This window comes from Fringilla coelebs, assembly GCF_963513975.1.
Source record: "Fringilla coelebs genome assembly, chromosome: 8".
Classification (NCBI taxonomy): Eukaryota; Metazoa; Chordata; class Aves; order Passeriformes; family Fringillidae; genus Fringilla; species Fringilla coelebs.
The window spans coordinates 17,582,547-17,595,040 of NC_140066.1; the positions used below are offsets into that span (position 1 = coordinate 17,582,547).

The 12,494-nt window shown below is 40.1% G+C and overlaps 1 protein-coding gene across 6 annotated transcripts in view; it reads left to right on the top strand.

Moving 5' to 3' along the window:
- GBF1 (golgi brefeldin A resistant guanine nucleotide exchange factor 1) overlaps window positions 1-12,494 on the top strand; it is a 102,159-nt gene that overhangs the window by 53,658 nt on the left and 36,007 nt on the right. For all 6 annotated transcript variants that reach the window (XM_084210296.1, XM_084210297.1, XM_084210298.1 and 3 more), the window contains 4 exons: window positions 5,605-5,736; window positions 10,709-10,827; window positions 11,450-11,558; window positions 11,920-11,980. In XM_084210296.1, the coding sequence (XP_084066422.1) occupies window positions 5,605-5,736; window positions 10,709-10,827; window positions 11,450-11,558; window positions 11,920-11,980 (421 nt within the window). The remainder of the gene's footprint in view (window positions 1-5,604; window positions 5,737-10,708; window positions 10,828-11,449; window positions 11,559-11,919; window positions 11,981-12,494) is intronic.

Sequence of the window (12,494 nt, forward strand, 5' to 3'; positions counted from 1 at the left end):
AATGAGAGCAACTAAGACCCCCTTGTAGGGGAGAGATTGCAGAGGATTCGTTTCACTTGAAACACTGTTTGCACCAGGGCTGTGTGGAGCAGAACATACGCTCAGGAGCAAATGAGTGTGGATCATCTATGACGTAGCTTTTTTGCACTTGTTATCTAACATTAACTGGCCATTATTTTCTGGGGTTAAATGTCAGAGTTGGAGTAAATTTGCTGGCTGGAAGTCAGGGTATGTCTTTTTGCTCAGGTGCAGAGTGGCATGTGTTCCAGTCAGTCTGGAGAATTTGTTTTTGGAGGGTGAAAAACATGCTTCTCTGTTGATCAGCTGTAGAGCTGCTGTAGTTGCAGTTTTGCCAGAGCACCTAGAGCCAGTATGCATATACTGTTCTGTGCCTGTTACCTAGGGCCTCTATGTAAAGCAAATTCAAGCTCTGAAGACTTTTAGAGGAACAAGTTACTATAATTCTGTTTGCTAGATTTGTTAACTATTAAATTAAACAGCTGATAATCACAGGACTCACTCAAAAAAATTTCTCATTTCCCTGCAATCCTACATTGTGACCTAGCTGAAATTAAGCCAGTACTTATTTCAGCAGTTAAAATGTTTATGAAAATCCAGAAAGTGTGACCGCTCCATACTTTTAGGTGGTTTTAAAAGGCAAGTACCATTTTGTCCTTTTTCCTTGGAACATATTCAGTCTGACTTGCTGATCCAGATTGCAGGGACTTCTCATCCTTTGAGTAAAAAGACAAAATGTTTTGGTGTTTGTTGGGTGAACTGAAAATAAAGTGCATGTCATGTAGGCCAGAATGGCAGTGTTTGCAGAAAGTGGTTTTGAGGCTGACCCAGGGAGCACTTGCTGATACTTCAGTTTTCTGTGGCGTGAACTGATTGAGCCCCAAGGCAAGAGTCCGGAAAAGCTGGATTTCTGCTCTGTTACAGTGTTATCTTTGTCTTTTTCTCACCTTAAGAAAAGAGAATGTCTGTTCATTGTACAGTTCAGTTTGCAAGCAGGGAACATAATGCTGCATGCTCAAAGCATTGCTGTTGTCTGAGCTCGCCTCGTTGGAGAGGTGCGTGGGATACAGCTCAGACAGCCTTTCTGAAGGCTGGGCGTCAAAGGCCAACAGCTGCTGCCTAAGAGGAGTCCAGGTCATGTGGTTTGGGTTGCAGTTGCCTGTCCTCGGGACAAATGATGTTGAAATAACTTGTCATAAACAATTTTTTCTTGTTCATTTACTCTGATTCGGAACGCATAGCCGATCCTGATAAGAGTCATTCAGGAGTGAAGAGTTGAACTGCCAGAGAAAGCAGCTTATGTGAGCGTTTTAGATCAGGAATGTGCCAACAGTGTGCTAACAATAAGAAAACTTGTCCGAGAGGGACCTGCGCCTGCACTTCAGGAGAAAAGGAACGCCAGAGGTCTGATGCAGTTTGTTTGCTGAAGTGCCAGAATGGCTGGATGGGATTGCTGAAATGGGAGTTAGGTGCTTAAACATGAATTAGTTGATTAAATATCATTATAGACATATGCGTCTAAGTGCAAATAATCCATGGGAAGAATGAAGGAAAGCACTGTGGTCTCAAAGGAATTGTGTCCTCATTAAAATTGCCAGCCTGAAGAGTTGGCTTTTTGATACATTACTTAAGATACTCTTTCCCATCTTCTCCATTTCCATGCACTGCTTTAAGCTAGCTGAACGTTTCTGAGTGTTGTGCTGATGCTGGTCTCCGCTTGCTTCTCTACAATTTTGTTGAAAGGACCTGTGTGAAAAGAATGGGAAGTGCTTTCCAGCTGGTCCCCAAAGCAGACCAGGCTCTTCATTTAAGTCTCAGTAATGTTTTAATATCATTTTTTCTCTGGCTTTAGTAGATTTCAAAGGAAGGCTGCTTGAAGGAGTCCCTTGTGAAATTTTGTTTTCTTGGTGGATAGTTATTCAGTGTTTCCTCTTGTAATACCCTTGGCTGAAGTTGTGTTTGCATGTTTGGTGGGTTTTCAGATGGGTTTTTTGTTTGGTTGGTTTTTTCCCCCAGAGCTGAAACTGGGTACTTAAGTAGAGAATCATCCTGTATTTTCTAGTTAAAACACTAAGAAATGTCTCTTGCTAGAAAATATACTTGGAAAAATGTCTGTATAGGCAGTTCTCAATTCTCTCACTGGTTATAGTTACCTCACTTGTAGTGCCCGAACCTGAATGTAGCAGAACAAGAACCAGAGTTGAAAATTCAGAGCTACTTTTTTTTGGACTGTTGTTACAAACATCAACTATGTACTTCCAAACATTTAGTATGTACCTTATATAGCCTTTGTTTTGTCACAAGGAATTATTAAAGTAATGAATGATTTTCCTACATTTTCTGTGGTTCCTAGACATTTTCAGAAGAGCACAGGATTGCTTTTACAGTTAGGTCATAGCAAGACTTCTGTTGTGTCTCCTTCATGAAGTTTTAACTTGTTGGACAGAACAATTCCCTCTAAAGACTAAGGTCCCACCTTACCAAAGTATTGTGAAGAGAATTAATTTCCTGCTGTTCTGGGCTCTAGATCAAGCCTGAGCTGTAGAGGAAAAGCTGGCCTGGAGTGCACCTTGCAGTTGTAGCTATTGATGCAAAAGGGATGGTGTGTTTGTTATGGACACTGCCGCCTTTGGTGTACAAGGCTAGGAAAACCTGTTGAGGAAAGAGCTTCTGAACTGACTTCATTGACCTCAACAGGATTGAGTTAAAAGAAGAGGTTATATGTTTGATTTACTGGCTTGTTTGCAAAATTGTCACTGTGTCAAAAACCCAGTAGCTTTAGTATGTAAGTGGATTTAAAAATACAGGTAGTTTTAGTAACACTTTCGGATGCTGAACCTTCTTTATAGCCCATGAAAGTAATCTGTTTCAAGACAGGATACAGCAAGAATAGTTTCAGTATCAGCATTTTTCTGCGCTCCCAAACTTCCTATTGAAGCAAAGAACCAGTACCAAGATTAAGTTCTGACTTGAAAAGGGAGCTTGTAAGTCCTCAGTGCTTGCAAATGCTTCTGGTAAGAAGAGCTCATTGTAGTGATGAACTGAAGACTCCTCAGGTGTAAGCAATGAGATTGGTGTTTCATTGACACTTAAATCTTTCAGACAGTAGTCTTTTAGTGCACTAAAAATGCTCTCTTTTTGTCTGGCATGTTTTTTAATTTATTTTTATTAATACCACAGTACCAACTACCCAGTCTAAAGTGTTTTGCAGCATAAACCATCAGTTTCAGAGAGCTTAATTTAAAGTTCTTTCTTACCATAAATTCTGGAATCTCTGAATATTAGAGAAAGGGGCCAAAGTTGCTGTGTAATCCACAATATGTGCCTAAATTAAATCCTAATTATGACAAGCTGTTTTGTTATCTTCATGTAAGTTGTGAATTTCAGTTAGACTGCAAGGGAATCTGATCTTTAACAACATTAAGATTTACAATTCTAATTGAAAGGAAAAACCTGATTCTCCCCCTCCTCTTTTAAAGGAAATATCTATTTGTTGTCCCAAAAGATGTATTAATGGAGAGTGTGATGCCCTATACATCCTCTGCTACTATGTGTGTCTTCATTGTCTCTTTCTATGGTGCAGTGATGTACCTCTGCTGAAGTCCCATTTTTCTTAGTAATCAAGTGCAGGTTTTCCATCCTGGGACTCACTGGTTTGAATGAGGCTGGAGGAATTGACAGGATTATAGTCTGGTCTGCAGAAAGGATCAGTTTTGGGAAAGAAGAAATTGAGTTTTGATCCCTGGCAGTCTTACTATATTTAATGCTGTCCAAGTGCTTGTAACCAGTCAAGTGCTCTATAAAGCACATTTCAATAAGCATTAATGTAAGTATATCTTATGATCATCTGGATTTCCATGTGCTGTTGAGAGGTGACACAATTGTAATATTACACAAGCATATTATCTGACAAATTGGGGGGGGGGGGTTGTTCTTAACCCAAAAAGGTTGAATTATCATGTTCCTTTTAACCTCGCACAAGTGAGTGGTGTTGGTCTTCTTTGAACTGGTGGCTGAAACATAAGAGATGGCATAATGATCCCCAATTTCCCTTTTTAATTGCAGTTTTGCTTTAGTTAACAGCACTTTCGTGTACTTCTTTGTGTTCTTAACTTTTAAAACATAAGCCCCTGTATAGTTTTTCCTCCTTTACTTCCTTGCCATAATTTGACACAGTTATGTTAACATACTTTCTGGCAGACTTCTTTTGCTTTGATGCTTAAGGCTTCTCAATAGGAACTGTGATAAAATGGAATTTCAGAACAAGTGGTTTGGGTTTTTTCCCTCAGCAAAATAATAGAATTATGTTGGTAGATAGAAAAGCAGCAGCTTGTCTAAGGATTCAGGAACTGCAGTCTTTTTTTTCTCCCTGCCTCAAAGAAGCTCATATGATAGATAAGTTCACTATTTGATTATTTGATTAAGGTTATAAATGCCAGTGATCCTGTGACACTATTAGCCATTAGACCTGTTAACTTTTATTGGAAATAAAAAGTATGTTTCAGCAAGTTGAGCCAAGTGTTGCACTTAAATATTTCTGATCTCAAAATTATTCAAGTTACTTTTAATGCATTCTTATGTGCCTAGATACTAGCTGTGTTGTGGTTGCCTTCACCTGCTTTTTAATGTTTTTTCTTCTAAATCCCCCTCAGGGCTCCTCTTATCTTCATTCCTCCTGTTTTATTTGGTTGTGCTTGGTTTTTGTTTTGGTTTGGGTTTTTTTGTTTGTTTTACTTGGTCAATTTTCCCAGTTCTGGTTATTGTCTTCTGTATTTCTTTTCCATTCCCAAAGCGTGTCTTGATCATCTTGGAAAGTTCAGGAAGCTTGTTAGTTGTTTTTTCTCCAGCTCAATAGCTCAGTGCCTTCTTGTACTGCAGCTTTAGAGGGGATCCTTGCTGGCCAAAACAGCGAGTAGAGGAGTGCCCTTTTTAATTGTTTGGTTGAGAGGCTTATACAGTTATTCTGAGAGCAAGACAGAAGAGTTTTTAAGTTAGGATATCTTGTGAGGTTTTCCTGTCTTTGCCAAGCAAACATTTAGTGTTGCAGAAACATTTAGTGTTGCTTGTATTCAAGCAAAGAGCTGCAAGAGGTCCAGTGACCCTGGTTGTACATTTGTACTTTTCATGTGATTAGTGTGGAGTTTTATCCATAGTAGAATGTTACAGGGGTGGTAGAAGGTGGGAGAGGGTCTATAGCGTTCCTGGGTTCACACAGTTCAAAGAGTAATAGGAAAATGCAGCTACATCTGACAATGAGTTACAGCATAAATTTAGGCAGCAGTGGCCTCTGTGGTGTTTACAGAGTGTTCCTACAATCAAATTTTAGAAGGCTCCAGAAAGCTGTTTTGAAGATTGCAAGAAAGTGAACTTTACAAAGCATTGCATTTAAAATTGACACATATACCTATATATGTGTTTGTGCGCGTGTATATGTGAAAGCAACCCTGACCTTCCCACCAGCCTTCTGAAACTAACCTAGAGCAGGCTTTTTTCCCCTCTGAGATGAAAAATGTATATTTTTAAAGAGAAAATGAATTCTAATTAATCAAGTCTAATTGTCTTTATAAAATTATTTTTATTTTACAGAGCTATCTGAAATTGAACCGAATGTCTTTCTTCGGCCTTTTCTGGAAGTAATCCGTTCTGAAGACACTACAGGCCCCATAACTGGATTGGCGCTCACCTCTGTGAATAAGTTCCTCTCATATGCCCTAATAGGTATGTTATGTGACTTCGTGGGATTTACCAAAATGCCAGCCAAATGCATCTCTGTGAGCTGTGTCTTTGGCCAGGATACATGCTTGCAGTCTTAATATGGAGATTAGGGAAATAAGAAAATTGTCATTAACACTGGGGAAATCAGCATCTGCAATTTCTTAATATCTTAGTGGCTGATCTTTCATGGTCCTACAGCTGTGTCTGGAGACAGAGCCAAAGCCTCTGCTCTGCCCTGACTGCTGTGTGTGCTTAGGGCCTGCTGCAGGACTTTGCTGGTCACCAGCTGCTTTTTTTCCCTCCAAGCAAAAAGGCCAGTGAGGGAAGAATACCAGCTTGGATTACAATGTTGTAACATGTAGAAACACAGTACAATTTATTTAGTTTTGTGGACTAATATTTCTGCTCTAGAGTGAGGATGATTTTTTGCCCGGTCACAGACCTTGTCCAGTGGTGTGCCAGTACACTTCACTTTCCACAATTGTCGTGGACTGTATTGCTGCTGATCAAACTTTCAAATTTGCACATTTTTCTTTGTATCTGTGAAAGACTAATAATGTGCATGTGGTCAGTTCCCGTGGCTCAGCTGGCTTGTAACTCATTATCTGGCTTTCTGTCTGCTGTCAATGTGTCACCCTGTTGTTAGAGGTACTCGATTTTTCTCTGTAAGTTCTGTTAGTACTTTGTGATCATACCTGTGTGAATTACAAAACCTGTTATCCGTGTTTGTTTATACATAGTCTCACTTAAGGAAAATAATTTTATCAGTCTTCCTTCCCCCTGAGTTCAGATCTCTCAGTTCTTTTTCTCCTTTGCATTGTAAGGGAACACTTTGAATTTTTGGTTGTTTTAGATATTTAGTTCTTCAGAGATAGCATGAAGGCAGTTAGAGAAAGAAAGGGGCTTTATGTCCGTGCAAATCACTTATGCAGGAAAGACATAAAATTAAAATGAACAAAAATAGAGACTTGCAGGAAAAAAGATTGAAATGTTGGATGAAAATCTAGTGTATGAAGGCTTCAATTAGTGGGTAGTGTTTGATATAATTAAGTACAATAATATAACCAGAATGGTGCAATAATTACATAAGTTTCTAGGACAATAAAGAAATTTTTAAAAATAAGCCTGTAAAACATGTCCCCCTGAAGAATTAAGCAGTAATGGAAAATATATGACTTTCAGCATAACAGTGAGGGGTGGACTCTTCTTCTGAGCTTTTGGGATGTGTATCACATGTCCAGGCAAATGTCTGCACAGGCGATTGACTACAAATGCTTGATTTGAGGCAGAGACAGGAAAAAAATGGAGTTTAGAATGTATTGCCTTTCTCTAGCTACCTGTTGTTTAGAATATTAATTGGGTCACTCCTACAAGAGTGCATCCCTGTAGCTGTTGGTGATTGGGTGTCTTTGTAGTAGGCAGTGGAAGACCCTCTGCCTGGCTTTTTTTCTGGGGCAGAACCTGTAATCCAAGACCTTCATTGTTGCTTCAGGTGACATTCAGAGCAGCCTTGTCCTTTGTCCTGCTCCAGATACCAGTTAGGCTGGGATTAGTGGTGCTGGCTGAACATCTGGCTAGGTTGTGTTGTTAAATGAAAGCTTTTTGGTATTATAATTTCTTTTTGTAATATGAGACTAAAGGTAGTCTAAAGACTGCTTGCCTAAACACAGGAAATGCTTAAAACTGTTCTTAATGTACAAATCCATTTCAGACTATACAGAGGAAAAGAGAAGAATGCTGGCATAACCGTGGCAGGCAAATTGCAGTGTGGCAGATATTATAGCCTGTTTTGGGGCTGCATAATGACAGGTGAAGCCAGCACTTTTTAACAAAGCGATACTAGCTTCGTCTGTTCTGTGTGGTTGGTTTTCGCTGTTCACACTGGGTTGAAAACCAGGGTGCAGTGAAAGGGCCAAACTCCTCTGATGAATATCTTTGTTGAAAATGGCTTTCTTTTCCGATTTCCAAAGTATTTCATTGCTAATCCTTGTGCAGTCTTACTGTTTTTTTTATTGTCACATGTCAGGCGGTTATCTGTTTTGTTTTTAGGCCAGTATTTCTGTTTTAAAACCAGTTAGAAAAAATAATTCTTGAGTAGAGTTTAAGACTTCTAATCTCTGATAGTTTGAATTGCAAATTCACTAATAGTATAGTGTGCAATCACAGCTCAGTTAGATAAAATTACTTGAAATTCAGCTTGTGTGTGTTTTAGCAGGGATAGTTAGCATTACAGTGATTATCCTCTGCTCTAAGTACTTCTTCTACAAGAGTTTTAGTTGATAAATTAAAGTACTAGAAAACTGTGTGGTAATACTAAACTCCTATTGATTTTTATCCCTCAGATTAGTTATTTCCTTGCTCAGCAGTTTTGCAGTAGCTAGTGAGCTGTCAGCCTGCTGGATGAGCTTAAACCTTAGCTATAGGAAGACTAGTGGCTAAATTTCGGAATTAGGTTTTTCTGTATTTCCTTCAGAAAAAGTATGTGCTCTTTTTATTGTCCACAGCAGCACTCCATTTCTAAAGTTAGCTTTCCCTGATGTTTCTGGAAACTACATATCTGTAAGTAAGCAGCTGTTGCTCAGCTTCCAGTGAGAGGACTTGCTGTTTAAGGAGTTTAAGACTTGTTCTCCCCTCCACTTTTTCTGTCTCCTTGGTGATTTATTTTAGTTCCATTAAAGGTGTTACTGAGCAGGCTTCTGGCTTTCCTGAATTCCCTCTGGTTCAGAGCCTGGATTTTCTGATTTCTGTTTGTTCTTTTGCCCGCCTGTTGTAAGACTGCACCTGGTATGAAATGTGTGTATCTAGATGGGGTGTCTAGATCTTTGCATTGTAGATGGCAATTTTCAAACTGTTATTGTGCTCACTCAAACCTCTTGTTAGTGATTCTGAGCAGGCGTCGATACATTTTTCTGTACTGTTTTCTCACAAGGGAACAAAGATTTTTGTCTGTATCTTGTTTCTGCAAAGTAGAAGTATCTGTGATTTTAATTGAACTCAAGAGGCTTTATAAATTGACCTGAATTTGTAGTGCTGTTCCAGGGAGCCAGAACTGAAGTAGTCAGGCGTGATGTGTGTTGGGAGAGAGGTGTTGAAGGTAGGGGCTAGAACAGCGAAGCAGTACTCACAGATCTGTTAAAGAAGCATGTGCTCAACTTGCTTGCATTTCCTTTTCACACAGACTGTTTATCCATAATTATTATTAACTATATCTCTAAGACTAGAATAACTCACATCTCCTGGGAAAGGTGACAACGGAGTGAATCTGTGGGGGCTGCCTGTGGGAGCCTTTTCTGCAACAAGTTGCTTTTTCATCTTGATTCCCTCTGGGCTGCTTTCTGTGGTTATTGAGCTTGGTTAACAGTAATGCTCATGTAGGTGCTGGCATTGTAACACCTCTTTGCCTAATTTAATTAAGACAATTCAGAATGAGCCTACATCACCTTTGGTGATATATGCTATTACCTTTATGAATAAGAGTGCATGACTCACCAATCTATGACTGATTTTATTGCCTCTGGTCGAAGAGTAGTAGCTTCTCACTGGATTATAAGCCATTATTGAAGGTATGCAGAGGACTGCTTTTGACAGGCAGGCCTCTTACCTAATGCTTCCAGTTTTGTATCCTGTTGTGTGCTGCTGCTAAACTGAGTGAAAAGTGACCAATTGTTTTAGAACAGCCTTCTTAAAAGCTCAGTGAAGTTTGTTTGGCAAACCGGGAGAGGAACTCACTCTAAACTATGCAAGATTTCTGTGTGTATGTGTGTGTGAACCATGTCAAAAGTAAGCCAGCTCTGATCTTAAAAGGGATGCTTAAGAGATGGCAATGGCAAAGTGCTGTTCCTATGCAGATTTATGTCATTCTAAAGTACACTGGTGCCATTTCAGTTTTATGCAACTATGAGAAATTTCTTACCCTGCAACCTCTCAGAATAGGAGTGTGGTAGAGGCTGCTGTCTCTGGACCACAGTAAGGGCAGCTTTCTTTAACACCAAGGGCTTATAGCCCTTCCTAGATGTGAATGTTACTGGAGTCAAAGAGGGAATCTGCAAAGCTTACAAGGTCCTGCTTGGTTCCTCTGACACCATCATTGTTGCTGGAGTTCAAGAGGCCCCATTGCCAATTAATGAGGTATTAAGCAATGTTTAGGTTGTCTCCTTTCTTTCCTAATGACTGTTTAGGTAGGAGGGTATCAAGATTCTTGCCCAGTGCCATATTGTCTAAGTGAGAATGAAATCAAAGCCAGAGGCAGCTTTTCTGAAGCCACTGTAATGTAGCACGAGATACAGTTACTGGCAACAATCTCATCCTAAACATTCTCTCAACTGCACCATTGTTTGTAGCTGCAAAAGACTGAAATGGGGAGAAGGAGCCTTGATGAATGATTGGAGTGGGAGGCCTGCAACTCTGATATCTAAACTGTGATTGTGTCTGTCTGCTGTTTTCTCTGGGGAAAGCTACTGGTCTGTTCCTTCCCAGCTCTCGTTCCTTGAGAGGCATGTAGAACAAGAGACAATTTTCCCTTCTCAATTTAGTGGAACCTGTTTGGCATTTTCTTCTCATGAGAGTAAATTTTAGATTCCCTATGTTTAAGAGCTGTTTTTTCTTTAATCGCAAGGAGGCCCTGAATGCATTTGATGGCTGATTGTGCTGTATTGTAGGGAACAGGACACAGTCTTAGAAGTTAACTTCTTAAACACAGAGAACTGGTAACAACGGAATTGTAATTGTTTTCTTTGTTAAGTTTTATTTTTTTGTAAATATAAGTAGATTCTTGACACATCTTTCTGAAAGCTCCCAGTTATAAAGCCTTTCTAATAGTGGGAGGTGAGTTATGTTCTTGTTGGGTCAACTCAGTGCAAGTCATATAAATTGAGGAAGCTGAAGGTCACAATATCTCCATGTAGATGTCTCCCCACAGAGGTGGTAGACTGTAGATGGCTGTTCCCTGACACATCTCTTTTATTCTGTTATTCAGACCCCAGCCATGAGGGCACAGCAGAGGGGATGGAGAACATGGCAGATGCTGTCACTCATGCTCGATTTGTGGGCACAGATCATGCGAGCGATGAGGTTGTCTTGATGAAAATCCTACAGGTAAGAGGAGAGAAATGGTAATTACCATAATGGTTGCTGCCTGTTGTGGAACATATCCTGTTACATAGAGATGAAGAGGAGGAAGCAATGTTTTGACTCTGCAGGAGCTTAGTGACAGACTTTATTTTTAAACAGATGGCTCATATACCTGTGGTAAAAGCTTTTCCAAATGAAAATAGTTAAAAGCTTAAATTAAATTATTTTAAAATTATGAACTTGATAATGTGGTAATGTTGATAATCCTGCCTTGTGCATGGTCTGTGTTGGGGGAGTTAATTAAGAATATGGAGCTCTCTGACTTATTTTGAGAACATTTTTTTGTAGAGTCAGAACTATGGACTGTATACCTCTTTGGTCTATGTACTTCTGAGCAGATATCTAGTTCCTGAATTTAAATACTGGGTAGCATGCAGTGTATCAGACCCCTTTTAGAAGTGGGTCAGAAGATCATTCTTGTCTCCTAATTGGCTTCTTGAGCACAGTAGTCAGTTTGAAATTACTCCAGGAGAAGCCTCCTTAGGTTTTCTGCTCATGGCAGTCTTTCTTGAGGAAACCAACCTCCTCTTGGGAATGCATGCAAGTATCATTGCAGAGTGGTACATGTGGGTGCTGTTCTTCACAGGTGTTGAGGACGTTGCTGCTCACCCCAGTGGGAGCCCACCTCACCAATGAGTCGGTGTGTGAGATCATGCAGTCCTGTTTCCGCATATGCTTCGAAATGAGGCTCAGTGGTAGGTTTGTTCATCCTTCTGCCGTTAAGAAATTGATCAGGTTTCCTCAGTATTAACTAGTTCTGTTGTAGAGCGTGCATCCATGGAAAGCTGCTGAGCTTTATATTATTGTGTCTTTCTACAACTTCATGGAGCGTTTGTTGGGCGTTTGCTGTACGAGTTTGGACTGCTCTTTTCCCCAGCTGTGTAGCGCCACCGTGTGATGCTGTGACCGTTTGCAGTAACGCGGGGTTGGAGCTGGTTTTAATAAATTTGCCGTAATCTCTGTAAACAAGACTCGGAGGGGAGTCTGCTTGAAGAAGCCTCTTGATAATATCACACTGAGTAATGACACCTGTGTTATTTGTTTTTGTCTTCGCAGAGTTATTGAGAAAATCTGCAGAGCACACTCTGGTCGACATGGTGCAGCTGCTCTTCACAAGGTAAACCTGCTTGTGTTTGCCTCAGCATTGCCGAGATGGCCCTCTAAGGACAGAAAGATTCCACACTTCCACTTAAGGGCCCACAGAAAAATCATCCAAAATGGTCATTATTTAGAGGTGGAAGGGGATGAAGGATTTGGCACTTTTCTCTAGGGCTGACCCTGTCAGACTGCAGGGAGACAGAGGTAGGGAAGGTTGCCTGGTTTAAGGTGTCCTTTGAGGAGAGATGGACAGCCAAGTAATGAAGAGCTTTAGGATAGAGAACCAGTTTCAGGACAGAGAATGCAAACTTCACTGAGAAAAAAAGGCTCTAAAAAAATATAGCTCTCTTTAGCAGAGAGAACAGGTGTTGAATACCCACACACTGATTTCTAGCTGAGAGCTTTGACCTCACAGATCAAAGAACATTTAAAACTCTTGAAATCAAGTGTCTTGGACAAACATTCTGCCCTTTTCAGCACCCTTCAGGTAATTAAAATGACTTCTTTAAAACTCAAGTAAGTTAATTAACTTC